This window comes from Musa acuminata, chromosome BXJ3-8 (assembly GCF_036884655.1).
Source record: "Musa acuminata AAA Group cultivar baxijiao chromosome BXJ3-8, Cavendish_Baxijiao_AAA, whole genome shotgun sequence".
Classification (NCBI taxonomy): Eukaryota; Viridiplantae; Streptophyta; class Magnoliopsida; order Zingiberales; family Musaceae; genus Musa; species Musa acuminata.
In genome coordinates, this window is record NC_088356.1 from 1961504 (window position 1) to 1988629 (window position 27126).

The window sequence follows — 27126 nt, forward strand, 5'->3', positions numbered from 1 at the left end:
TATTCAAAGACATGGGTCTCTTGTCCACAAGGATAGCCCCAAGCCACCTACTTGTTCTCATCAAGGTGTTATTAAACCTCACTTAGCAAGTGCAAATGTTAAAATGCATGATACAAGTCATCGCTCCTTTTTGCTCCAATTGGCCCAACAGACGATGCCACCAGCTTAGCTACAATCTTTGGCTCCACTACCACCAACGCTCGTCGAGATTCCCTGACCCAACGCAGTGCTGACATCCCAGGAGCGCTAGAGGCGTGTCTAACCATCGATCAAGGGGGCACTTCGATCCCTGACCATGGAATTCAACATATCACACCACCCTCAATCTGCCTGCCTGAATATGAGACTCAATCAGTGGACTCGACAGAGGACTCCCTACGATCCAACTACGACACATGAATCGATGTTTGGAGGAGATATGACGAGCTCCAACAGTCAAAAAAGGAGGCATTGGTCGACTCCACCTCGGGTCGATTGCTATTCACCCAAAAAATCCATGAAGAATCGATTCCAACGACTTGCCTCGCCAGCTTAACTCCCCGAGCCTATGCTTCAACGATAAGCACAAGGTCTCCCCTCTCCCTCTTAAGCCCCTCCACCTCCTCGTGTAGATTGTCGATCATAAAGGACTGTAGATTAATAATGGAGTCGGCATCCCACACGCGATCAAGAAGGGTTGTGATGTAATGATGATACTACAAGTCAAAAACAAAGAGGTTAGCCATGATACAATAATAAGGTACTAAAGGGGCGACCTAGGACCCATGACTTAACTTACCAGCATCTCATTACGATAGCCCACGTCGAGCAAAACCTCCGAGGCGAAGCGATAGATTTGCTTTGCTATCCCGGAGCACAGGGACTATCGGTAGTATTGATCCACGACTCCAGCATTGCTCTATATTTTCTACCCTTCTTGCAAGCCCTCCTATATTGGCTGCAACGATGTGTCTAGAATTGGGTCTGATAGGTCGACTAACTTTGACGCTGCGAAAGGCAAAGACTTGCCCTTACACAAGTCAAATATGACCTTTGCCTCTCTCTCCTCTTTTCCTCAAGGAGGATCTTGAGTTTCAAGGACCATTTGAAAACGCTAGCGCCTCAGGGGTAGGAGGCACCTTGTTCGATTCCTCTTCAGAAATCCGCTCCACCTTGGGTTCCTCAATCGACCGAGGATGGGTCACCTTCTTCATAGCTTTCTTCTTCCTTGACTGACCAACGATGAAAGGATGGTTGGACCGAGACAGGGTCGACGCCTTTGGTGATGGTTCGTGACTGAGCAGAGGAAGAGCCCACCTCGACTAGCCTCGGTGACAAGCGAAAGAGGAGCCCGCATCAGCTCCTCCTAAGGCTCGTCTCAACACAAGGGTAGGAGTAGGTCGACAATGGAGGCGCCTCCGCAACATCCCTACTATAGATCTACATAGGTCCTTGGATGGTCCCACAGCGGACCCATCGAATGACATGGGTCCCTCAACGACGAGCAAGGGAGTAGCCCACCCCGACTCCTCCCATAGCCCGCCTCGTCGACAAGCAAGAGAGGAACCCACCTTGGCGACGAGCGAAAGAAGAGCCCCCCATGGCTCTTCCCACAGCTCCTCCCACTAAGACAAGATTTGAAATATAAAGACATTCTCCATTACCTTAGAAGTAGCATATCTAAACATTCCACAAAGGCCAAAGACACAACTCTTATAACCACCTGAAGAAGTTGTCCTCATCTCTGTATCCGTGATGCTAACAATATTTCTTCCAATCATCAGGCAATTTTACATTGTTATCAATAGAGATAGATCAAATTAAATCAACCAAAGAACAGAAACATTCTTTTCTGCGTTGTTGGACATTTCATTATTGAGTATCCAGCCCCTCAACACTGTTTCAATTCTGTAGTTCTCAATAAGCATCCTAAGTTCCATAAGAACAATCTAGGAGGAATACACTACATAATTAACAAAACATAGCCACAAAATTCAAGCACAAGAAAACACTAAATTACACAATCATCATACACAATATAGCCTGATCAAGGCAAATTTAAAGTTTACACATCCACTCAGTAACAATGGCTGAGGTCTTAGCATAACAGAAACCATTTCAAACTAAGTTTTAATGAAGTTCACAAACATATAATGTCCACAAGAACATACAGTAAATGAAATAGTGCATTAATAGTGTAAGAAGATTGCCACTGACCACCTCAATTCTTCTCTTCATGCTTGTGGTTCCTGCTCTTATCCTTGGAGTGCTTCTTCCCCTTTCTCCGGCGTGAGTCTTCTGATCGAGTGCTCTCCGAACCACTCTCAGAAGATGCCCTCCTCTTCCTCCTGCGTTCATGGTGCCTCCTCTTGCGATCATCAGATGACTCACTATCCTCATCACCAGAATCACTCCCAGAGTCATCCCTGCGCCCATGCCTCCGTCTATGATGGTGGCGGTGATGCCTATTGGACTCCTCTTCTGAGTCATCATCATAGTCATCAGAATCATCCCTCCTCCTGTGGCTCCTCCTCCTCTTCTTATCCTTCCTACTCTTCCTGTGCCTATGCCCACGTTTCTCCTCATCATCCTCGTCATCATCATAGGAACCCCTATGCCTCCTCTTCCTATTCTCCTTCCTCTTTACGTCCTCTTCATCGGACTCACTGTCTCCGCCCGACCTCTTCTTATCGCTCCTCTTCTTGGATCTTCCTCTTCGCCGCTGACTGTGCTTATTGTCTTCAGAATCGCCCTCCCTCTTGTCCGCTGTCCTCTTCTTAGACTTCTTGTCAAATCGTGCGGCGATGATCTTCTCGATCTCCGGATCCACGTCAGAGTCAGAGCTGTCGCTGTCCTCTTCTTCCTCCTCCTCGCTGCTTTCGGCCTTGAGTCCGTTGGTCTTCTTGATCTGCTCGAAGGCGGCAGTGGCCGCGGCCTCCGCGGCGTCCTTGTCCTTGTCGGCAGCGGCGGCATCCTTGGCGCTGAGGAAGTTGCGGCACTGGAAGGTGAGGTGGCCAACACGGCCGCACTTGTTGCAGGCGCCGCGGGCCTCGTTGGAACCCGAGCCGGTGATGCGTGCGAGAGCGAGGAGACCCTGGAAATTGGCGTAGGCGTTCTCCGCGGAAGCAGCGGATTCGTCCTCGCCGGGGTGGGCGGAGCCCTTCGCGGATTCCTTGTTGGTGGGGGCGTAGGGATCGTAACCGATGGCGCTCTGCCATATGCCGTGGGTCTGCAGGGCGGCGCTGCTGTGCACCCGGTTGTTCGCTGGCATGCGAACGCGGCCTGCTGTCGCCGGCATCTTCGCCGATGGAAGCTAGGGTTTCCTTCAAGGGCGTGAGCGAGGGAGAAAGATCGAATTGGGGGAGGAAAAGGATCGGCCCTTTCTTGTTTATGTGGTATTAATAGAGGCTAATCGGATCAGGGTTCGATTCTGTGAATCTGAACCCGAACCGTCTTTGACTTCTTTAACACCCGTCGAATAAAGCAACGCAAAAAAATAAATAAATAAATAAAAATAAAGCAACGCGGTTTCATTGACAATTTGCATGATCAGAAGCCATATCTCACGGCAAACAAAATGAGCACCCGATCACAGAAGGTCTGATGCTTGAAATCAAGTGGTCGCAACGGAGTCTGATATCAGATAATGAAATCAGCAGAATAAAAGAGAGGGATAAATTGTCCAATAAAATTTCTTTATAGCGTTCTTATGCAATGGTTAATCGAAAAAGGAATCCTATAAACCTGAAGAAACACTTTTGAGATTTCTTAAAAAATCTACTTTTAATCCTTTTGTTGTGAAAGATGTAAAGAAAATTTCTTAAAACCCTTGTCACCATTAAGGTTTAACCTACTAAAAATCAGACAAGGTTGGCTTTTCTGCAGATTAAAAATAAAAATAGAACAAAATAAAATGAATAAATATTATTAACTTGTATGTTCCTAATAGACACAAAAATAGTGTTTCATTCCCCAAAAAATAATAAAAGCTATTTGCCAACATTAGCCATGTAACCATCCAATAACTCATCATTTCAATTGTATACAGAAAGTAGACAAGAAATCGGGCAATGCGAACCAAACTTGAGAATCATACAAATATTTGGATTATAAAGATTAAACATAAGACCACCAACCTTTTAGATCTTAAGCGTTCTCAGGAGTGTTCACCAATAACAGAGGAAATGGTCTGTATTACTCGCAGGCTACCATTGAGCAATCACCGTTTCTAAGCATCTGACAACAGCATGAAAAACATTGGCACGGTAGCGGATGTAAGATTTATTCAGTGATGACGATAAGAAGGTGGAAGGCTAATGCTACAAAGCTGCCACAGAAGTAAAACAAATATCAAGTACGTCAAAATCGTTTGTCATGCACTTAGCAATGGTTCCATCGTCAGCTAAGAATAGAGTGACTGAAGTGGGCTTCTGATCAGCTGAGCTACTGTTTAGTCAGGAGTGGGAGCGCCCTGATTCAGCTCAGCAAATCTCATGCCAACCCTCATTGAGTGCTTTAGAAATTTCTCGGCACACCGGCGAACACATGTTTCTTCTTGCTTATCAAGAGATTTGCGCCGGAAGGTGTCCACGCAATCAGAGAAGCACCTCTCCACCAGGGTATTATACATTCTTAAGCTGCAAGATGGATGACCACATAAAAATCAATGCAAGACAAATTGACTGGTTTACATAATCACCTCTACTAAAAAAAATATGGCTAAAACAAAAGAAATGAAACTTATCCTGAAGACTATCTGCAGACTCGCTAGATAGTAATATCACATGGTATAGCAACAAGTTTTAGTAACTAGTTAAGCAATAGATAGTGGAGTCCTTGGTTTACTACAGAATATAAGTAAAACAAAAAAAAAATGCTATCATCATCCGAGAACTAGTTGGAATTCCAGCAGAAGATTTCAATTAAAATAGAACATGTACAACTTTAATTTGCAATAAAAACAACAGCCGTATACTTTGCAACTAGAAAATCAGCATGAGGGAGGCAATCGCATGATTCAGCTAACTGCTCAACCTTTTGCTGAAAATAAAAGCCCCCTTCTTCACCAAGGAGCCCATCATCATCCTAGATTTCAGGATACCTAAGAATCCAGAAATATGAGTCCGAAACTATTAGCTATCATATAGAACCACATGAGGGAAGACCAAGTAATAATATTTAAATTGCATCAACCGGGTAGACATGTTATATGGTCTCGTCAATAAGATCTCTGGGGATTAAGACCGATGAATAAGATGGTAACTCATGGAACATAAAGTCCCACGTGATACGCAGAAAGAGATTCTTAGGGGAAACAATCATTTGTCTATTCAGCATTAAAAATATATATACATAAGCTTATTAATAAAAGGACTTGAAGAAATTAACTACTTCCTCTATCAAATTTTGAAATGGCAATCAGATATAATGAAATGAATCCTTATCAAAGAAATGAGATAACCAATTAGTGTTCCCAAATGTCCTGCGCCTATCAGTTAACTATCGTAAGACGGCTTCTACAATTTTTTTGCAGACAGTGGTCTAGCTCCACTGATATTTATCTTGATGACAGATGTGGTTTTAGCTCCAGTAATATTTATCTTAATGACAAAATGTGGCTTTAATCTGACTAAGCCCAACTTATCCGATATGAAATAAATGTTATTCTAAAAATAATAAGAAACCAGTGCATAAGATCATCAAGCACATCAATGGATTTGTGGCAGATAATTCAGTATTCATTTGTTTAGAGTTTATAGCTACAAGATGCTGCTTGCATACTATGCAAGTCCCTGATCAGAACCTCAGGTAATATCAAGTTAATCATACGATCAAAAATAAAGCACCCAACATTTCCATCAGCAATGATGAAAAAGCCGGTCCATGTCTGATCCTGATCAGGCAACTAATGCCAGACCAGAACATAGCATGTCCGAACCTGAACCCAATTCTTTTTCCGGACAACGGTGATCTTACAGCGACAACCAATCCAAGTAGTGTAAAAGACAAAGATTAAAAATAAATTACTAAGTCATATACCCTAACAAATAGCTGACGACTTCCTAAAGCCTTCTTAAACTCGATTGATGATAGAAACAATTAACAGACAACTGAGCTGACGATTCACGAGTATAAACAAACTTAACTTAAGCACCGTGTAAAGAACAAAAATAAGCATAAGAAAAAGAGAGATAACACATTCGTGTACAAGTGTCCATCCCATCATCGCATCGGAAGAAGACTACAATTTCCAATCTTCCGCGCATGAGATTAACCCCAGATACGACATCGCCGATGACGCGATAGCTTACGCGAAGTTAATGATCCGAAAAGAGACGAAGAAAAGCAAACAACAGGCAAGGAAACAAAGATTCGTTCGTGGAAGTGGAGTTGGGAATACCTGTCCCGGATCTGGAGCTGGTCTATCATGGCGGACATCCTGATCTTGTCCTCCTCCGGGAGAGAGTCGAGATCTCCGAGCATGCTCTTGTCCATCGCTCTCGCTAGGGTTTTGGAGGCCGACGGGGCGAAACTTTGCTGAGGAATCGTCCGATATCCGAACCCGCTTTTAAACTGTCGACTAAGAGCGCTTTTTGTAAGTAAATATTTTTAATGTTTCTCTGTAATTATTTTCCAATGAAAATAGAAACTGTTTTCATGATAAGCAAATATTGCTGCTCACTTCATCGCATAATTTTACCTTAATAAAGGCATCTAAAATGGCACATATGTAGTTATGTAGGTTGACATAATTCATCTATTTCTTAATGTTACAATTTGAACTATTAGTCATCATTAGTCCATTGCTCAAATGATTCTCGTATTACTTGATTTCATGATTTTGTTAGCGTTAATATGTCGAAATTGGCTACACATTATCGAGCTCCAAAAATAAAATATTATTTAAGGTGGTTTGATTCAATATGAATTTGATAGAGAAGATATTCTGTGTCGTAATTTGAGAATACACGATGAAACTCTATGCTCTTCGATACTTCAATTAGATAATGTCTAATGTCAAAATATTCAAGAAACTATTTGCATTATAATTAAGAGACTACTATTATAATTTGATCCTCTGATAAAATATCAAACATTAAATTGAGAATTGATGTTGCTATACTAAGCATAGTTGATACAATAAAATTTATTATAATATTTTTAAAAGATGCTTGATGCTCGTCTAAACGTCTACGAATCAGGTAGAACAAGACAAGGTTGAAGCATCTTATAACAAGTTCGAACAAGGTGGTTATGTAATATATTTTATTTTTTAAATTATTTATGATATGATAATTTTTTGATTATTTTTATATAAATTTTTATTTTAAAATTATTTTATGATATGATTTTTTGATTATTTATATATAAAAATTTATTTAATAAATTTATTTCATTAAGTAATTTTTATATTAAAGGACTCATGGTCTAAATTGTGAATCCTAAAATTTAAATATGATTTATGAAAAAAAATTATATTAAATTAATTGAAAAAAATAAAGGAATTTGTCACCTGTGTTATATTGTAAACACATATGTTTCTTTAATACATGGTTTCCATATTGTAATTTTTATGTTATCTAAACATTTATAATTAGAGGAAAAAGAAGAAAATATTATCGAGCCAGAGTTTGTTGTCTTCTATATTGTATTAAAACACTTAAAGGTGGAGATCAACAAGGAGTGAAGTATAAATTATATGAAATACTAAGTATGACTTTTAAATCCATACATTTTGATCTTGATTTGTTTGTGCATTGCTCGTTGCTAATTATTAAATATGAATTATATGAAATACTAAGTATGACTTTTAGATATGTCATATGATTTGTTTTCACTATATCATAGATATGATAATCATTGAGCTTTGTAACTCATATTATCACTCATACTCATAACATGATGCTAGAAGATTGTGATATAATTTTGATAGTTTAATAACAAGATGTTAGTATAAAGAACATCTTACTTGTAATGTTGTGTAAAACTATGAGTTGATGTATATTGTTATAAAGGTTAAATGACTGATCATGTGGAAGAAAGCCTCCTACAAGTTTCATTTGCACTGCATCATCGTTGGACTACAAAACCTCCTTCACCTTACACCATTGTTTGCTACTTCGTTTCTTTGCAAAGATGAATAACTCTCTCTTTGTGGCAAAGGCAACTATTTGACGGATTGGCTTCCTTATATATAATTGATGAGTGGCTTCCTCTTTCTCCTCTCCAGTTTTCTCCTACTCGTCAAGCTTTTCTGGACCTCCACAGCCTCGTTCTCCCTCTTCCTCTTACCTGATTCCTCATCCCTTTTTTGCTTGCTTCTCTCATTCCCTATTGTCATCCCCTTCCTTCTCTCCCCTCCCCTCCCCTCCCCTCCCTCCTCTTCCTTCCCATCACCCTTGACAATCCTTCTCCCATACGTTCTCCTCCTATTAGATTATTTCTCCTTCCCTCTTATCCATCTCTTTGTTTCTCTTCCATCTCTTTCCCTCTCACTATCTCCTCCTACTAACTCCCTCCTCCTAATATATATATATATATATATATATATATATATATATATATATATATATATATTACGTTCTTCGTTACTGTAATTTTATCGCTACATTTACTTTGAATACGAGAAACTTTGAATTGTTATAGCCTTGCATTTAATACATCTCTTGTTTAGACATAATGATTTGAATCTGGAAACTTCCGAGATTCTAAACCTTCCAGCTTGTTTTAACTATAAATCCCTGCACAAATTTTTAATTTAGATAAAACTTTTTTATCTGAAAATAGACTAATAGATCTTTCTTCTGATACTAAGTTTAATAAATTTAGAGTCTAATTGTTCATCCAGATTTCTATTTTATTTATCCCTATAGATTCTGTAAAACATGGATCGTAATTTCTGATCTTTTGATACTGAATTTTAGAAATTCTGATTTATTTAAAACTTATTTTATTAGAAACCAGACTCATAGAAATTTCTTTTGATACCTAGATCGAAAGATTTAGAGTCCAAACACTTGCCTAGTTATCTATTGAATCTGACCCTATAAATTCTGTTATATATATATATATATATATATATATATTTGTTAGTGTCGAATGAATTTGTTACTGTCGAAAGTATCAACAACTCTCCTATGATCATCTTAAGAAATTGACCAGCATAAGTCTCGCCATCTACCTTATGCACGTGGAAAGTATACAGTGAGCCGACAATTCCAAAGGAGGTGGGGCTCATTGGGTAGGAGGGCCATTCGAACCGCAAAGCGTCCACCGTCCGAGCTGATCATAGCTTTAGATGGGAGCACAACTCATGAGCTACGACGATGCTATGAAGGGATTTTTGTTCTCGCTGCTCTGCCGTCTTCACTTGCAGCAATTCCCCTCTCTCGATCCGTGGCATCCCTGTAGAAGTCGATGCATATCTTGGGAAAGATCGAACATGGTTGACACAGTTGCCAGGTGATCGATGACAAGTAATTTCTACTCCGGAGTGTGCTCTTCCTCAAGCTCTAGCCGAACCCTCAGATCATGCTACCTATATCGGCCCCATGCAGCCGGCCATGTCCCGTGTGGTCCCTCGATGGCAACCAACGTGCACGAATGCATCGAGATAAGAAGAGGAAACAAAGCCGAAGAATCGCCACGGCACTAACGGACGACGCTCGCAAGTATCCGATGCGCCTCCCTCGCTCCCAACCACGAACACCCTTTCGTAAGAGAAGAGAGGCAAAGAGACCGAAGGAATGTTAAGGCCATTACCGGCAACTGTTACTGGGTACAGATATGATTCCACCTTCCATCACTTGTCACCATCCTTTCCGAAGACCATCGAACAAAGACGTGAATCCAAAAACAGTCATTAACCTACTCTTAGTCGGTTTCAGCAGCAAGCCTTGAACGTTCTTGCCTCTTCTCTTTCTCCTGTTTCCTTGTCGAACTCTCTCTCCTTTCTCTCTTCTATTTGTGTCCGAGAAGCACTCGGAGTCCATCCAAAAGCATCCATAAAGTTTAAGAAGGGAGAGGAGATGAATCCCAAAGAAGGAGACACAAGTTCTGAGCCTTTGATCCCTCCTCCTTCTCTTCCCTCTGCGGAGCGTATGAACGAGGAAGAAGGCAAGATGGAACAGGAAGAAGCAAAACAAAGCAAACGTTATGATGGCGCTGCTGCCGCCGCCGCAGATAGCGATGATGATGATGGTTATCTGACACCGACGTCCCCGAGGCACAAAATTCCGGTGCCTCTCGAGTGCCCTGCGGCCCCCAGGAAGCCTCCTCCTATGCCGTACTTGAAGAGGAAGATGAGGAGTTCAGGCCAAGTTGACACAGAGCGGGAGACTGGCTTCGACCACCTGAGTCGGGAGCTCGACGAATTTGCGCCGGTGGCTAAGAAGACTAAAGCAGAAGCTGCCGGTGCCAAGTGATGCTTGCTGTATGTGCGTTCTGTAGCTATGATATATACAAAGATCAAATTTTACTTCTCTCTCTCTCATGGATTAGAATTTGGATGACGATCAACCATTGTTCAGTTCTTTTCTATTCTATGGAGTTTTCTTGGGCAAGTAATGTGCTAAATAATAAAGAATAGGCTTTATTACTGCATTGGATTTTGGTAGTCCGAATGACATCCGTAAATAATAAATAAATAATTGAAATAATAATTGCAATACTCACAAAAGAACAATGCACAAGTCAAAATTAATTGGTCAACATTTTGGTTCATTTTTCCTCGGCATGCTTTAATGTATCATAATCTCTGCTAACCTTCGTCAATATACGAGGAAATATTAATGCCTGATGCTATTTTCCAGTAACTCGTCAATATCTACCATTAAATGAATTGCACACATTTTAAATTGGCCCAATTTTGGCTCGGCTCGTTTTTATGAAAGCCCACGGCCCGAACCCCGACCCAACTAAGAATCACAGCCGTCCATAACATGATAAGTTTGATCGAACGTCCACAGTCGCTGTGAGGTAATTTCGTAAATAAAGCTCACTTAAACCCCCTTTTTTGTGATTTCCTTATGACTTGCGATGTGCCCCTATTTATCGGGTCGCTCGTTTCCACCACCGGGGTTTTAGACGTCGTTGGCCGCTAGGGTTTCTTCCTCTCCGAGTCCGGGGTAAGACGCCATCGCTTTTGGATCACGTTTCCTCCTCTTTTGTCTTGGCGCGTATTTACTTTGCTGTCGCCTCATGCGTTTCTTGAATTCATGATTGTTCTTTTGAGTGCACATTTGAATTGGATTTTTTCTGTTATTTTTCGACAGGGTTTTGATCTGTAAGTGCTTTGATCGATTGATCTTGCGTGTTTTTAGATGCCGATCTTGTCGTTGCTAGATTATCTGGAACCTGATTAGTTTCTTTTCATTTGTTATTAGTGGGTAGCGGACGGTGTTCTCTCGCCGGGCTTTGAGATGGCCCCTCCTCAGCCGAACACCGGTCTCTTTGTTGGGCTCAACAAAGGGCACATCGTCACCAGGAGGGAGTTGCCCCCTCGTCCTTCCAGCAGAAAAGGGGTATGAATCTGAAGTCCCTGAGAGATGGAGGTTCTGATCTCTTGTTGACAGTCATTTCTGATATAGTTGTAAATTGCGGGTGTTTATGTTTTTTCCGTTCTTAGATGGTCTTTTTCGTAGATGGAATATTAACGATCAAGAAATTAATGCATGAAGAGGTTGAAGGGTAAGTTTTATATGAAGAGGAGTCAGTGATTGATCCATTCTGTTAGCTTACTTGGACAAGTTGTATAGAATTCTATGGCAACTAGTGAGCTACATGGTGGTTTAGCAACTCTAGTTGGCAGGAGTTCTTTCTGGTGCGTTCTGTAGAGTCTTTCACAATATTGTTGAAGCATATGATGATGATATACTTCAGAGCAAGAGACTTTTATCATATTGTTAATGATCAACTCCATCTACATTTCTTGTCATTTGAAGTAGCACACAAGCACTGACATCTGTGATATAGAATTCTAATGTAGAGTATCCCTTGTGCTTCAAAAACTGTTCAAGAGGAACAGTGGGCTATGCCTCAAATTGATGAAATGGTTGTCTAATTAAACAGTTCATTCATTTGAGGTAGCCATTTAAGAGGAGTGAGTCCAAGATAAGCATCAGTGGGCTATGCTCAATGAGGTAGCTAGGCTATTTCTTTAATTCAGAATTGTGGTTATTTTCTCTTCACTATATGTTGATTTTTTTAGGAGTCAGAGTTTCTGACAGTCTTCAGATTATATTCAAAGGAAGAAAGGCCAAAAAATTCTTTATTTTTTACATACACTTAAGTTTATATTTGCTTGAATTTTATGCTGCAAAACTGATCATTGTTGGACAATCATATGCAGAAAACTAGCAAGAGGGTGCATTTTGTTAGGAACTTGATCAGGGAAGTGGCTGGGTTTGCACCTTATGAGAAGAGGATTACGGAGCTGTTGAAAGTTGGAAAGGACAAGCGTGCACTGAAAGTTGCTAAGAGAAAGCTGGGTACACACAAGAGAGCCAAAAAGAAGAGAGAGGAGATGGCTAATGTTCTCCGGAAGATGAGGTAAGGGGCTTTTTTTTTAAAATTTAAATCTACATGCTATTTATTTCTTTTTGATGATAACTAAATGTAACATGAGCTATCTGTTCTTAAATTAAATATAATTAATCATGCCCAGAAGAGTGCTGGTTATTAGAATAGGGCAACAAATAAAATCAGAGAATTTTGTTATAATGATTTTATCGAAATTATTAGTGATTAATTGAGTTAAGTTTGATGATTAATTGAGTTTTGTGATTTTTTTTTATGTTTTTTCTGTCCATTCCAATTGTATTTCACATCATGGACATCTGTCCCTTTGTTGTTTGATACATTATCAGACTTCAACAACACTTGGAAATTCTAGAAGAGCATCTTAATTTTAATGCTGTTTTTTTTTTCTCTGCATTTTTTTCAGACACAACTGGTCTAAATTTAGCTATTGCTGCTTATTCATAATGTTGTAATGAACTGCAAGATGAGGCATGTAGCCCAATGAGCTAAGTAGAATTGGGTGCATGACTCTTTTTGCTTCATCACAAAATTGTTGTTGATTTGCATGTAAAGAGTAACCAAATAAGGCTGTTATATCTTGTTAAAAAATGCAGCATTGAGTTAAGTGAGCATAACTATCCAATAAATTTTGTATTTTGGGATGGATAGTTGGTTCTTTTGGGAGGATAGATGATTATGGTTGGTGTATGAAAATTTTAATTGTCAGCTAGGTAAATGGCCTTTGATTGCCATTTCATATGTTCATTAGCAGTATGAAGGATGTTAAACACATTTCTGGTGTAGACTTGGCTAGGTTTTGAATGGCTAGTGATTGTAATTGGAAGATTAAATTTGTAAGGTCGCTAAGGCCTCTTATATTCGAGGGATTGTTACAGGCTAGCTGCTCAATGTGATGTTTGGATCAGAATTATGCAGTTTCCTTGCTTATCTCCCCTAATTGTGACAGCCTCCACTCACTTCCCTTCATCCTTGTGTTCCTGTTTTTATTTTCATCTTGTCCCCTTTTCTTCTCTGTATCAGTTGCTTCCATACTTTACAAGCTGATGGAACTTGGTGCCTTTCTCATTGTTGCTGAACTCTAGCACAAGCTAAGCTCATTGAGCTAAGATTGAGTTAACTCTTATAGGGCGAATAATTAGGATTTAAGCCTCTATGGAGTTTTGGTATGGTAGCTTTCTTGGGAGCCTAATTTGGTCGACCAGCACCTCAAGTTGAATGCTCGCGGAAAATGTTAGCTGATAACATGTTAAGCAGGGTAGCATTTCTGACTCCACTTACTCTATTGGAGCTTCACCTGTATGCATTGATGGCCTGATACCTATTTGTTTTTGTAGGAAATTTTCCATTTTTGATCTTTACCTTCAAATCTTTTATCACTGTCTTATAAAAAATTTTGCTCATTTGTTAAGTTTTTAAGCTGTAATATTTTCATATCTAACTGTCGCAGAATAACTGATTGCTATTAGGTTAGAAAAAACTTATTCCAGTTCTTGTAATGTAAGCTAACTTTAGTTAAAAAGTTTTCAAGGTTTTTGTTGATTTTGATAAGTCCAGAAGATTGTGATATATTTTGGCATGATTCTTTTAACATATAACTAAACATACTGATCTATCATGAACTGCACTTGCACTCATGCAATATAATTTTTGTTACCCTTGTTGAAGTTGAGGCTCAATTCGGAATGAGATATTCAGTTTGTTGATGTTACCCTTGTCTTTATTTATGGATGTACATAGATTTTACTGCCCCTGATAGTAGTTTTGGGGCCATATCAAACATCAACAAGCATAAGTTGTTAAAAAGTAGATATCTGTTTAAATTTTTTGTATAAAGTAGCAGCAGTTCCTAAATGTGACTTTTTATCTTTTTGGTTATCATTCTTTGGATAGCAACCTCCGTCCCTTGGACCACTTCTTTTGTAGATAAAGAGTCCAAAATTTAATTCAACCTAACATGATTACAATAATATTATCCCTCATCTTTTAATTTCTCATGTGGTTTTTTGCATGTGCAGGTCTGCTGGAGTGAGCGAAAAGAAGAAATGATGATACCCCCTGCAAAGCCTTAACTTTGTCATCATGCAATTAGATTTTATATTTGATGTTTCAGCACGATGGAATGTTGACCTACAGAAATGTTGGCGATTGGAATCAAGGCTGGTTTGTGTCTGTTCTCTTTTAGTATTTTTTTAATGTGATCAGATAAAACCTTCTGCCAAATCTTCTTTACACATTATGATGCATTGGAAGCTGCTTGCCTTGTCGTCTTAATCAAATGTTGAACTTACTTTTATCTCGTGTTACTCTAGTAATTATTAGTGGCATGTTATTTTTAAAATACTATTACTAGCGAGAATGTTCTGTCGGCTTAATCAAATTATTTAACTGAGTGTGTTGCTCTAGTAATTATTAGTGGAATGTTATTTTTAAAATCCTATTACTACATGTTTCTATTGGCAACTGTGCGACAATGTAAAATAACAGATTCGATGGTCTGTAGTCTATCTTTGAAATGGTGTTGGTCAATCGTCAAACCGTGCGTTATCGGATTGTACTCGACTCTTTTTTGTTTTTACCTTGTAAGGTGCGTGTTTCATCTGTTTGAGCTCAACCAGAATCACTGTCTCCTTTAAAGTGGATAATTAAAAAGCAGCGACCATAAGCTGCCTCTCCTAAAAAGCTTCCCATCTCCTCCCTTGAGATTCATATTGGCAAATCGTTAGTATCTTTATCTTTTCTTTTCTATTTGGTTCGAGCTGTAAAGGATTATGCAATCTGCACAACATCTGAACTATCTTCCATTTTTATTGGCGGTTCAAGGGCTTAATAGATAGATAGAGTGGAACGATAATGGTGCTCTTCCTCCCACTTCTTTTTTTGTCTTAGGTGGATCGCACAACATCTCATAGGTGGAGTCGACTACTGTCTTGATGTTTAACCCCGAGCTCAACTTTTCTCTTTCAGCGATGCCTGTTGTCAACTGGAACACTGAAAGAGGTTGTTGAAGCTTTCATGATGCTTATTTTGTGAATGAATTATGATACTATTTGAGATCATATCACCATAATAAAAGTTGCATGTCAAATGGGTTGTGTTGTTTCCTCTCAAAGCTCACACTTGCTCTTTCTATGTGCTCGTCATGATAGTCTGCAGTACAAAAAAATCTCTCTCTCTCTAGTTGCATGGAAGTTACATAAACATGTGTGCACTAACTACTAGAGTGTGCTCATAACCAAGAAAGAACAATTACCTAGTTCATTAGATTCGATGCAAGCCTAATGTCTAAATGATCTGACGACACCTACCCAGATAAACTGGCTCCTCTACTCGTCTCTCACACGACGACGACGACCTTCTTTTGGGATGTGCATTCACTGTATACCGAATGTCAAAAGAATAGATCTGCAGCAGCCAAAACTAAAGAAAGCAAATCAAACTAGAATTTCATGGGGAGTTGGGATTCCCGATGGCGTAGATAGATTCCAGTAAATTTTGGAGGGACAGAAGTCCAAAGAAGATGCCGTAACAGTCAAAGAATAGGCTCCAAAGTTCTAGAAAAGATAAAGGAAACCTCGTCATGCATCATGACCGAGTTCTTTGATTGCATGCCATTGAGGATATTGGTAGTCTTCCAACACTTGAGCAGCCATCGTTTGAGATTCCAGTAATAAGCAAGTTTCCTCGTTTACATCAAGGAAAGATGCATGGAATAGTGATCATGTTCTTCTTCCTTGATTACTCCGGTTGTTCCTTCTCCAACCCATGGCAAAAGTAGGGTTCCAACGCTTAGGTTACATCCTGTAAAAGCTCGGCTCAGGTCATGACCTGAAAACTACGAGATGTTCTTAGTTGAGGAGCTGAATACCGATAGCTGTGTCGCCCAACCTCCGCTGTTGGTGCTGCCGCCTTCACCACCACCACCACTCCAGTATTGCTCAGTTCCGAGAAGATCTGAACACTGCCTTGGCAAACGTAGCCCGTGGGAGTTGTCTTCTATCTTCGCCGAAACTACGCCTTCTCCGTTGAGACGGTACGCGGGCGGCTCTGGTCGTGGCTCTAGTCCTCCCAGGAAAGGGAATTGCTGGATCTGTGGTTTCCTCCACCGCTCGAGCCCGACACCCAGGCTGCTCCTTCCTACCTGATACCCTGCCGGATCGACGAGAGTGTGCATGGCGGAGAAGAAGGGTCGCTCGGCGTTACCACCGCCCGCGGCGGTGGAGGATGAGGATGAGGTACCAGCCCGACGGTCAGCGGTGGAGGTAGTGGCGGTTGATTTGGAGGAGCTTCCCGAGGATTTGTTCCGCTTGTTGCGACGGCAGGCTCCGCCCACAGGGACGTTTCGGAGGGCGCCGCCTCGGGTCCAGTAGCGTCGACAGGTCTTGCAGAAGTGGCGGGGCTGCGAGAGGGAATAGTTATTGAAGTAGCAGAACTTGGTGTCGCTGGAGTCGCACCGCGGGCACTTGTGCGGCTGCTCGGGATGTGGGATCTTCGCGAGGAGAGCTCGTTCTGCCATGGAGATAGGCCTGGCCGACCCTGCAGCTGCCACACCAGCTTCCGTTCCCTGCGCTTCCAACCTCGGGAAGAGCTGAGAAGCCTCGCTGCCTCCGCCTGCAGCGGCCAGAAACTGAAAGCTCTGTAGCCAAACGTAACATAGAGTGAGAGAAAAATAAGGAAAGAAACGCGATTATCTTCTTCTTTTCGATGAAGAAGCCAAAGTAATCTTAAGCTTACAAGGAAGAGAAGAAGAGTAAGGTAGTAACACACACCTGGTTCCGTTCAGGTGGATCCAGATAGGTTGGGACAGAGGAGAAAACCATCTTCTTTTCTTTCCAGTAATCTTTCTCGAAGACGAAAGGAAGTGAAAGGGGGTGGAGAATCAAATATCCACAAGTGGTGGCAAAGAGAGGAATGGAGTAGGAAGAAGGATTCGTTTCTTTTCTTCCATGGTGTCTTTATACGGTAGGGTTAATGGCTGAACGATGGGGTTGGAGAGAGAGAGAGAGAGAGAGTTGCTTGGTCTCTAAGGATCTCATTGCTGACGAGGGGAGCACTAGTATGGAGAGGCTACATGGAAAAGCCGAGAGATCCACGTGACTGCGAGCCTCGGCCCAAATTAGCATCCGGCCCAACGATGTCAAGAAAGCAATAATCCGGTTTTAGTGGGCTTTAATTTGGGCCCATAACATTTCCATTAACGTCCAAGAGGGCTTCCGTTATAATATGACCTTCTCCGCCGTCTTCGTTTCCTCTCGTTTCTTCATGAGCAGCGGGCGCACTACATCACAGCCGACGATCTGGCAAAGTGGCCCGAGAGGACTGCTTCCCTCCGCCGCCTCCCCGCCCGAAGATTCTCCACGTTCAGCCCCTCGGTGGAACCCGCCTCCAATGGCATCCGCGCCCTCGCCGGCCACCCGAACGCCGATATCTCCCTCTTCCCGCGGCTCGGATTCGCCCCCGTCACCGGCTCCGTCGCCGGTAGAGCAATACATTGCTTCTCTCTCAGGCGCTGTCTCAGCCTCGGCCTGTTCCACTGCAACACTCTCATCCACATGTGTTTTCAACACGGTAACGCCGTGGGGGCGCTCTATCTGTTCGACCGTTTGCCTGAGAGAAATTGTTCGTCGTGGAATACTGCTATTTCAGGCTGCATCCGTGTCAGATTGTTCGCCAAAGCTGTTGAGTTGTTCGGGCGGATGAGAGACGATGGCGTGATGCCCAATGGGTTTGTGCTCGCCAGCCTTTTGACCGCTTGCAACCGGTGGACGAACATGGTCACTCGAGGTTTCGAGATTCATGGTTTTGCATTGAAACTTGGGTTAGCGACCGATCTATATGTTGGAACTTCTCTGCTGCATATGTATGGCAGTCGTGGAATGGTGTTTGATGCTCGTAGATTTTTCAGGGATATGCCTGAGAGGAATGTCGTGTCATGGACTGCTTTGATGGTGGGCTTTTCAGCTAATGGGTACCCTGAGGAAGCCATGAGGGCTTATCGTGAAATGAGACTGGAAGGCGTGGTATGCAATCAGAACTCTTTTGCGACAGTGATTAGTTCTTGCGGATTGCTCGAGGACAAGAAGGTGAGCCTTCAAGTCATAGGACATGCTGTGGTTTGTGGATTTGAGACTGAAGTTTCAGTGGCAAATGCTCTGATTACGTTATTCGGAAACCTGGGAAGAAGAGAGGATGCTGAAAATTTATTTCAACGGATGACAGAACGAGACACGATAACATGGAATTCTATGATAACGCTGTACTTGCATGAGGGAGCCTGCGAAGAACCTTTGCAGTTGTTTTCTGATATGCGCCACCATGAATTGGTGCCTGATGCCACGACTGTGTCCAGTCTGATCTCAGCTTGTGCTTGTTTGGAATACTTGAATTGGGGAAGAGGTATTCATGCTCTAAGCATCAGAAATGGTCTCAGCCTATTTGTTTCTGTGAATAATACTCTTATCAATATGTACTCGATGTCAGGTAAGCATAAAGCTGCCGAATTATTATTCTGTCACATGCCACAAAGGGACCTAATTTCCTGGAATACAATGATCTCTGCCTATGCTCAGAGTGGGCTATCGTTTGATGCACTGAGGCTTTTAAGCTATTTGCTTCGGGAAAACAAAGAAACAAATCATGTGACATTTGCTACTGCAGTTGCTGCATGCGCAAGTCCTGAATCCTTCTTGGTCGGCAAGATGATTCATGCACTCATAATTCTTCTAGGACTTAAAGAAAATTTGGTGGTCGGTAATGCTTTAATAACCATGTACAGCAAGTGCAAGGCTATGAGAGAAGCTCTGTGGGTTTTGCAGGCATTGCCCAATTATGATTTGGTTACATATAACACACTTATCGGAGGACATGTAGAGAACGAAGAACAAAGGGAGGCAATGCAAGTGTTCAACCAGATGAGAAAAGCTGGGGTTAGGGCAAACTATATCACCATAGTCAATATCCTGGGGGCATTTTCAGATCCTCGTGATCTGATGAAGTACGGAAAGCCGGTTCATGCTCATGCACTGTCAACCGGATTAGAATCTGATGAGTTTGTTAAGAACTCGCTTCTCACGATGTATGCAAAGTGTGGTGATCTTGATTCTAGCATATATATATTTGATGGATTAGAAAGCAAGACTGCGGTTTCGTGGAATGCTATGATTGCGTCCAAAGCTCACCATGGTCAAGGAGAGGATGCTTTTAAGCTCTTCATGGAAATGCGACATGCTGGAAACGAACTTGATCAGTTCAGCCTGTCAGGGGGCCTCGCAGCTAGTGCAAGCTTGGCATCGGTAGAGGAAGGGCAGCAATTACATGCTCTAGTTATCAAACTTGGATTTGACTCAAACCTTCACGTGATCAATGCAACAATGGATATGTATGGAAAATGTGGTAAGATGGATGATGTGTCAAAGATAATTCCTGTGCCAACGAAGCGGTCGCAGCAATCATGGAATATCATCATATCAGTGTATGCTAGACATGGTTGTTTTGATAAAGCTGAGGATACTTTCAGAGAGATGTTAGAAATTGGATGCAGACCTGATTATGTTACCTTTGTTTCCCTCCTATCTGCATGTAATCATGCAGGATTGGTGGACAAGGGTTTTGCTTATTACAAGTCAATGACCTCGGAGTATGGTATCTCCCCGGGTACAGAACATTGTGTCTGTATGGTCGATCTGCTAGGACGTTCAGGAAGACTTGTCGAAGCTGTGCAGTTTATCGAGGACATGACCGTTGCTCCAAATGATCTCATATGGCGCAGCTTGTTATCTTCGAGTAGGATTCACAGAAATCTTGATGTTGGCAGTAAAGCTGCTGAGCGTCTTCTTGAACTGGACCCGTTGGATGATTCGGCTTATGTACTTCTATCGAATGTATGTGCCACCAATGGGAAGTGGGAAGAAGTTGACAGATTGAGAAGGAAGATGGAGTCGATCAATTTGAAAAAAAGACCAGCTTGCAGTTGGATTAAGGTGAAGAATCAGGTTAGTGCATTCGGCATCGGGGACAGGAATCACCCACGAGCAAATCAAATATATGCAAAGTTGGATGAGATTTTGCAACTGATCAAGAAATTGGGTTATGTTGCTGACACTTCCTTTGCACTTCATGACACCGATGAAGAACAGAAGGAACATAACCTCTGGAACCACAGTGAAAAACTTGCCCTGGCTTTTGGGTTGATGGACCTGCCTCAAGGATCTACAGTGAGGGTCTTTAAGAATCTTCGAGTTTGTGGGGATTGTCATTTGGTGTATAAATTGGTCAGCCATGCTGTTGGACGAGAGATTGTGCTGAGGGATCCCTATAGGTTTCACCATTTTGGAGATGGAGAGTGCTCCTGCTCAGATTACTGGTAGCAATCACCTGAGATCAAACAGGAACTTGATCGTGAGCATGTCAGTAGAACCCAAACGGGGAACAGATAGACAAAGGGACAATGACAGTTTCTTGATGTAAAATGACACAGAACCGAATATAAGAGGAGGAGCTGCACAAATTGCACTGCAGTTTTGCAATCTCTGGTACATCATCGACGACGCCAAGGATAGTTAATGACGAGATTCTTTGCTTGATAATTAGTGAATTGTTCAGTTTGACCCGACAAATCATTGTATTGTGCATATATTCTCAATTATCTTCATGTTCTTTAACACATTGCCAATTTTAAAGATGCTCGGAGGTCATTATTAGGATTATATGGTCTATTACATTCCTGTAATACAGTTGTTGGGATCAAATCAAGTTTAGCAGCACGATCACACCTCTGATGTTGTCGTAGAACTACAAGCTGTGCACGTGGCATTAAGGCAGACACGGTGGTGCTCTTCGGCGATCAATCTCCGGCGTGAGCGAGCGACGACGGTCCATCGCTAACTCACGCCGTTTGTTTGCTCGATTCAAATATTTCATGAAGCACCTTACGACGATGATGAAGTTAAATCAGCTAAGAAACATCCAACATGAGACCCTATGTGCTCAACAATCCATCAAATGTTACGAGTGTCTTAACTCTACTTCATATGTCGAAAGATAACGAGGGTTTAATGATATGAGGATCGACCATCAACATCTCATCCTCGGCCAATCGACACTTATCCGATACATTGCCTCCATCTAGTTGACACATAGCTTTCACCTAGTCGACACATCATGATATTACCGATTTTGATTCGGACCATCGATTTCATAATTTTAATTTTATAATTATTATTTTTTAATTTTTAATTTCAAAAATAAAAAAATTTGACTGACCCGAATCGAACCCATTTGAATCGGATCGAAATCACTAGTTCCAATTTTATTCCCAAATCGATTCTTATCGAATTGATTCTAATTTTTAATGTCGATCGAAGAATCGAAACAGTCGATTTTGGAATCGTCGCCTATCTCGTGCTCATATCGGCAAATATGGATGGATTCATGCTGACCCTTCTTATGCTCCTCCGTTAAATTAGTTCGGAATAAATTGACCACACTTTTCCTGCCCGCCGCCTCCGATCATTCTCATGGGTCCCACATTTGCACAGGAAGCTTGGCTTAGTCGACGGTGGGTAGTAAGCGAAGGTAAGGAACTGAGAGAGAGATAACATAACGTGGGTACGGTTGACTCTTCCGATACCTCCTCTTTCTCCTATCTCGACGGCCGACCCCACGGCCACAGCGAGAGCGAGAGCGAGAGAGAGAGAGAGAGACCCCTCCCCGTCTGCGTCTCCCAATCGACACTCTTCGCTCTCTCCATCTCAAAGCCTTCTACTTCCTCTTCGAATAGAGGATTCCCCTAAGCTTTTCTCCTCTTTCCACTCACTGCTTCCTTTTCACGATTAGTTTCCTCGGTTATTCCGTCTCGGCCGGTTGGGTTGTTATCTGCTTCCTCAGGAGGAAGGGAGGGAAGGGGGATCTGCTGCGGTGGTGAAGGGTTAGGGTTTCTTGACTTCTTGATCGGTTGTTTTATTATTATTATTATTGTTTTGTTTCGGTATTGTCGCGATTACGATGGCCGCTCCACCTGCTAGAGCACGGGCCGATCACGATTACCTCATCAAGCTTCTTCTGATCGGCGACAGCGGTAAGGGTTTCATTTCCCTCTCATTCCGACGAATGTTAGCAATTGAAGTTCTTCTTGATTTGTGGAATACTAGATTTGATGTTTCGGTATGTTTGGAACGAATCGTCGTAAAAGGGTTTTCTAGGGATCTACCGGAGGTTACGGATCGGTAGCCATTTGAGATAAACATGTCTTACTTGGGAAATTCGTTTACTTGTGTCGAATACAATAAGGGAGCTAGATCTTGTTGGATCGTATACTTTTGACTGGCGCAGCGCACTAGGTTTCTTGTGGTATGGCATCCCAAGTCGATCATTTGATGCTCCATCCTACGTTCCAATGCGTTCACCTTTCTTCTACTATTTCTTAAGAGAAAGATAATCGATTTTTTTTTCTTTTTGCCTTTTCTTTCTCCGGTAGGATGCTTTGTCATCGAGTTTGTTGTATAACCTGCAAACCTTTTTTATGATCAAGAAAGTATGGTAAATTGGTCTGTTTATGTTTTGATGCGAGATGCTTATTATTGTGGATATTCTAGACATGCCAACAGATTTGAAGCAGTTTCCAATCTTTCTGGTAGCTTGTAATTCTTGATGTTATGTTTCTGTGACCCACGTTTGGAATTGGATGAGTTTTCAGACTTACTATATTAGACGTATCTTTTGGTCTACAGCATGAGAGCCATGACGATCTTCTTCTTTCTTGTTGGCTGGTATATGTCCATTATGCAAGTGCAAGGACCTTGGATGTTCGAAGTTTGGGTGCTCGTGACCGATGCATGAGAGATGTGATCAGAATCTTGAAACCCATAGGTGGTTGATGAGACTTGGATATATATAAATCTTTTTGCTGGTGCTATCCTTTCTATCTATTCCTTACCGAAAGAAAAATAGGATCTACAATGATAATTTTGATGAAGATGGTGTAAAATTCAGTAAAGATTAGAGTAATTGTGGTAAATTTACTATGCTGAATCAATTTTCATATTCTACTTATTCAAATCCTAAAAGTTAAATAGGTCTCTGTTTTGTCATGTAAATATGTTGTTATGATCATTCCCTTGTTAAAAAATTGTATATTTAAGCAATGCATTGTAACTGCTCCAAACATTATGTTCAAGTATGCTTTTTCGTGTGACATTTTATATGCTTCTATTGAGGAGATGGGATTAGTAAGAAGTTGTAAAGTTTATTCGACACAAGGAGCAAATTTGTACAGTGGTTGAAAGGGCCATCATTGCAAGAGGTGTTTGGACATCTTGGATCTATTGTTCAACAAAGAGATTATTGTTGAAACTTGATGGAAGAGAGGATGGAGATCAGTCTGAAGTAGTTAAAAGTATTATATGATTTCTGGAGGGGCCTTTTGAAATTGATGGAAGAGAGGATGTTGAGATGGATGCGCAAACTTGCAAAAAAGGATGGAACAAGAATTTGTATATTTTATTGAACAATTAGGGATAATATTGATCATGATTGGAATGAGTGAAAACTGTTTCAGGCGGTTTGGGCATGTTCAAGGGGAACTTAAAAGTTTCGTCAAAACTAATACACATTATTGGTGCCCCAGTTGAGGTAAAAAAAAAATCAAGATTCTTGATTTAGCAAGTTTTGTTGAAACTTTTTGATGGTCTGTTGTACTTGTCTGAGTGGTATCCTAAACCGGTATAAGTTAGAGCTTCTTGTTAGTTGTTCTGGTTGTTTAATGAGGGCCATTTTAAAGTTGTAGCCTGGAAAGGCACCTGAAGGCTGAAATCTTGGTTCATCAGTTTGACTACAACTGAAGTGGTCTCTCAGGGCTCAAGGAGATTACGAGGACTTTTCTTGGCACGTAAGATATGCTTCCAAGCGTTTGTCACTGTCTAATATGATAAAATGATTAAAACATTAAAGCAATGTGAAGTATGAACAGATTTTTATTTTTATTTTTTATGCTATTAGAGATCTGGTAAGGTTAAATAATGTTGATTACACTCTACTCATTTGTCCAGAGAAGGACTAGGTGACCTAATATACAGAATTTTTTGACCATTTGGATTAATGTTATTCTGTGTAGTAATGCCCACTTGTTTTAAGATCTCTGCTGATACTTTAGGTAGTTGAAACGATTTAGTTACTTAACACCCAGTTGTTATTGCATGCTCTAAATTCATTCAGTTAACTGATTGTAACTATTTTTGCACTAAATTTTCCATTATCTAAGATAAAGAATGAAAATGAGAAAGTATGCAGTCATATCTAGCAAAGTGCATTCTTACCAACTGACATTGAAATAAAAGAAAGTTCTTACAAGAGTTTGTCTTTGAGATGTTTATGGGTCTTTTTTCTCTAGGTGTTGGGAAGAGTTGCCTCCTTTTGCGTTTCTCTGATGGCTCCTTCACGACAAGTTTCATTACTACTATCGGGTGGGTTATGTTTCAAGCACTGTAGATTATTTTTCATATTCTTATTGACATTTACTAGTGTTGTTGTTGCCCAATATCTGCAAGTTTTAGCTCTGATTGCAATATCCTGGACTGTACACAGTATTGATTTTAAGATAAGGACTATTGAGCTGGATGGCAAACGGATTAAATTGCAAATTTGGGATACTGCTGGCCAGGAGCGATTTCGAACTATAACAACTGGTAGTTCTTTTTGTTCTTTTCGTTTGAACTTGGTATTTTACCGCTTGAATCTCTTGATATAGGTTTGTTTTCTTAAAAGTTTTGCTGGAGTAACTTTCCTATTTTTCTTATGTTGCAGCTTACTATCGGGGTGCCATGGGTATCTTGCTTGTTTATGACGTCACTGATGAGTCATCTTTTAACAGTAATCACCTTCTACGCTTTATCTATATAGCTTAGTGTTTACATAATTTTTGTTCTGATCCCCATGGTGTCGGGTTCTCACGACATGCAGACATAAGGAATTGGATCCGCAACATTGAACAACATGCTTCTGACAATGTCAACAAGATTCTTGTCGGTAACAAGGCTGACATGGATGAGAGCAAACGGGTATGTTTCCCTGGTCCATCTTAGCTGGTGTTTTGTATATTTTTTCTCCCAGTTGTTCTGGTCGGTCAGGCCCCTGCCAACAAGATGTTTAAACTTGTGCTTTTACAGACTGTGCCGACTGCAAAGGGACAAGCACTTGCTGATGAATATGGAGTCAAGTTTTTCGAAACGGTAATTAGTAATATTTCATGCTTGCTTTGACTTGTATGATTTTGTGGTGGTTTCTACTTTTCTACTCCCTATTAACTTGTGTATTTTCCAGAGTGCAAAGACAAATCTAAATGTGGAACAGGTCTTCTTTTCAATAGCTGGAGATATCAAGCAAAGACTTGCGGAAAGCAATAACAAACCTGAGGTAGAAAGAGTTCTTTGTGATGTTAAAACAGAAATGTACCTACCCTTGGCAGGGAGGGAGCTTAATTAATTCGTTGGTATCAGGATCGGACAATCAAGATTAACAAACCAGACCAAGCAGCTGCTGAAGGTACTGCAGCACCGAGATCAGCATGCTGTGGATCCTGAGACAATGATGGGATCGGATGTAGGTAACTGACGGGGTGGGTGGGTGCTTGTAATTTTAATCCTCATAATATTTGTTCATTTATGGACACCATATTTGATCGAAGCTCTTGTGGGTTTAATCTCGAGCGATATTGTTTACTGCTTGTTCATCTTTTGTTGCACCCTTGCAACACGGAAAAGCCTGAAGATGGCGGACAGTAGCAAAATTTGTCTCGATTTGGTGCCTTAATAATCTTTTTTTGACCAAGAACCAACGTGTGATATTTACACACAAGGTAAATATCACAAGAGTACAAAAGGTTTTTTCCTCCATATAAAATACAAAATGTTTGTGCTCGTGTGGTCTCTCTCAACTATCTTTGGCACCGCTAACAGGAACACGCCTGCCAAGGCCTCAAGTATCTTTGACATGTGACGCAACTTACAAAACCATGGTAGATCAGTTCAAATAATTCACCATGGAAATCTCATCTGCAAGCTTCGTATCATCCTCCAGAGGCGGGCATGTTCAAGTCCACAAGCATGCCTCTTCGATCACGGGGCGTCTTCTCATCGACGCCACCCACGCACGAGACTCCTTCTGTCATGGCCCTGTGCCGCCTCATATGGCCTCCGAAGGCCTGTCCGACGGCTAACTCGAGTCCTCAGATGGAGCACTCGTGGACTCTGGGCTTGGCAGCCCCGACTTGCGTTTGACCATGGCGGTCCCCGACCGGCCTCGGCTTCTTGTGTTTCGCTCGGTGGCCTCCGAGCGCTTGGAAGGAAGGGAACCGGCGGCTGCATGTCTTGCACTCGAACACCCGTCCCGACGGCGGCTGCGCCATGTGTTCTTTCTCTTCGACTCGGCCACCGCCGCCTCCTCGTGATAGAAGCATCAACACATGGGCCAACTTGAGGCTGTCCATCTCTCCTCCTCCTCCTCCTCCTCCAAGTCTATTCCTCTTCATGTCTCCTACCCTGCGGAACCAAATGAAGCTTTCTTTCTTCTTTTCCGACCAGTAAAGTAGATAGAAGTTGTTGCCGAGCACGGAGTGGA

General features: G+C 41.5%; 6 protein-coding genes across 10 annotated transcripts; 3 read left to right on the forward strand and 3 right to left on the reverse strand.

Moving 5' to 3' along the window:
* Positions 1 to 1972: 1972 nt before the first annotated feature.
* On the reverse strand, positions 1973 to 3364 carry LOC103994020 (CAX-interacting protein 4). Its single transcript, XM_009414274.3, has one exon. It carries the CDS (start codon positions 3275 to 3277, stop codon positions 2201 to 2203), a length of 1077 nt encoding a protein of 358 aa, XP_009412549.1. The 5' UTR covers positions 3278 to 3364; the 3' UTR covers positions 1973 to 2200.
* Positions 3365 to 4062: 698 nt separating this feature from the next.
* On the reverse strand, positions 4063 to 6543 carry LOC103994018 (mitochondrial import inner membrane translocase subunit Tim9). Its single transcript, XM_009414273.3, has 2 exons — positions 6380 to 6543; positions 4063 to 4616 (listed from the first exon to the last, which is right to left on the reverse strand). The coding sequence occupies exons 1-2, from the start codon at positions 6472 to 6474 to the stop codon at positions 4430 to 4432; spliced, it is 282 nt and encodes a 93-aa protein (XP_009412548.1). The 5' UTR covers positions 6475 to 6543; the 3' UTR covers positions 4063 to 4429.
* Positions 6544 to 11010: 4467 nt separating this feature from the next.
* LOC103994017 (large ribosomal subunit protein eL36x) lies at positions 11011 to 14812 on the forward strand. The gene is made up of 4 exons (XM_009414272.3): positions 11011 to 11105; positions 11364 to 11501; positions 12329 to 12528; positions 14535 to 14812. The coding sequence occupies exons 2-4, from the start codon at positions 11400 to 11402 to the stop codon at positions 14563 to 14565; spliced, it is 333 nt and encodes a 110-aa protein (XP_009412547.1). The 5' UTR covers positions 11011 to 11105; positions 11364 to 11399; the 3' UTR covers positions 14566 to 14812.
* A 1149-nt stretch (positions 14813 to 15961) lies between these two features.
* Positions 15962 to 17452, reverse strand: LOC103994016 (dof zinc finger protein DOF5.1). 2 transcript variants are annotated; one of them, XM_065161966.1, is made up of 3 exons: positions 17286 to 17452; positions 16385 to 17152; positions 15962 to 16304 (listed from the first exon to the last, which is right to left on the reverse strand). In XM_065161966.1, exons 1-3 carry the CDS (start codon positions 17334 to 17336, stop codon positions 16236 to 16238), a joined length of 888 nt encoding a protein of 295 aa, XP_065018038.1. In that variant the 5' UTR covers positions 17337 to 17452; the 3' UTR covers positions 15962 to 16235. The 2 variants fall into 2 exon arrangements, with proteins under 2 accessions (XP_065018038.1, XP_009412546.1); XM_009414271.3 differs by having other exon boundaries at positions 15962 to 16317; positions 17286 to 17451.
* A 314-nt stretch (positions 17453 to 17766) lies between these two features.
* LOC103994015 (pentatricopeptide repeat-containing protein At3g24000, mitochondrial) lies at positions 17767 to 21286 on the forward strand. Its single transcript, XM_009414270.3, has one exon. It carries the CDS (start codon positions 18069 to 18071, stop codon positions 20880 to 20882), a length of 2814 nt encoding a protein of 937 aa, XP_009412545.2. The 5' UTR covers positions 17767 to 18068; the 3' UTR covers positions 20883 to 21286.
* Positions 21287 to 22101: 815 nt separating this feature from the next.
* LOC103994014 (ras-related protein RABE1c) lies at positions 22102 to 26427 on the forward strand. Of its 4 annotated transcripts, XM_065163117.1 has the most exons (10): positions 22102 to 22441; positions 22539 to 22591; positions 23244 to 23382; positions 24902 to 24974; positions 25096 to 25196; positions 25315 to 25380; positions 25471 to 25568; positions 25677 to 25739; positions 25831 to 25923; positions 26007 to 26427. In XM_065163117.1, the coding sequence occupies exons 3-10, from the start codon at positions 23349 to 23351 to the stop codon at positions 26088 to 26090; spliced, it is 612 nt and encodes a 203-aa protein (XP_065019189.1). In that variant the 5' UTR covers positions 22102 to 22441; positions 22539 to 22591; positions 23244 to 23348; the 3' UTR covers positions 26091 to 26427. The 4 variants fall into 4 exon arrangements, with proteins under 4 accessions (XP_065019189.1, XP_065019188.1, XP_009412543.1 ...); XM_065163116.1 differs by having other exon boundaries at positions 22102 to 22591; XM_065163119.1 differs by lacking the exon at positions 23244 to 23382 and having other exon boundaries at positions 22341 to 22441.
* The last annotated feature ends 699 nt before the right edge of the window (positions 26428 to 27126 follow it).

Coding starts and splice junctions, on each gene's coding strand:
- LOC103994014 (XM_009414268.3), top strand. CDS start 22,519: ATGGCCGCTCCACCTGCTAGAGCACGGGCCGATCACGATTACCTCATC. Junction 25,197..25,314: donor ATTTCGAACTATAACAACTG/GTAGTTCTTTTT, acceptor CTTATGTTGCAG/CTTACTATCGGGGTGCCATG. Junction 25,569..25,676: donor ACATGGATGAGAGCAAACGG/GTATGTTTCCCT, acceptor GTGCTTTTACAG/ACTGTGCCGACTGCAAAGGG.
- LOC103994020 (XM_009414274.3), bottom strand. CDS start 3,277: ATGCCGGCGACAGCAGGCCGCGTTCGCATGCCAGCGAACAACCGGGTG.
- LOC103994017 (XM_009414272.3), top strand. CDS start 11,400: ATGGCCCCTCCTCAGCCGAACACCGGTCTCTTTGTTGGGCTCAACAAA. Junction 11,502..12,328: donor GTCCTTCCAGCAGAAAAGGG/GTATGAATCTGA, acceptor AATCATATGCAG/AAAACTAGCAAGAGGGTGCA. Junction 12,529..14,534: donor AATGTTCTCCGGAAGATGAG/GTAAGGGGCTTT, acceptor TTGCATGTGCAG/GTCTGCTGGAGTGAGCGAAA.
- LOC103994018 (XM_009414273.3), bottom strand. CDS start 6,474: ATGGACAAGAGCATGCTCGGAGATCTCGACTCTCTCCCGGAGGAGGAC. Junction 4,617..6,379: donor CAGCTCCAGATCCGGGACAG/GTATTCCCAACT, acceptor TCCATCTTGCAG/CTTAAGAATGTATAATACCC.
- LOC103994015 (XM_009414270.3), top strand. CDS start 18,069: ATGTGTTTTCAACACGGTAACGCCGTGGGGGCGCTCTATCTGTTCGAC.
- LOC103994016 (XM_065161966.1), bottom strand. CDS start 17,336: ATGGTTTTCTCCTCTGTCCCAACCTATCTGGATCCACCTGAACGGAAC. Junction 17,153..17,285: donor ATCCACCTGAACGGAACCAG/GTGTGTGTTACT, acceptor GTTTGGCTACAG/AGCTTTCAGTTTCTGGCCGC. Junction 16,305..16,384: donor GTTGGGCGACACAGCTATCG/GTATTCAGCTCC, acceptor ATGTAACCTAAG/CGTTGGAACCCTACTTTTGC.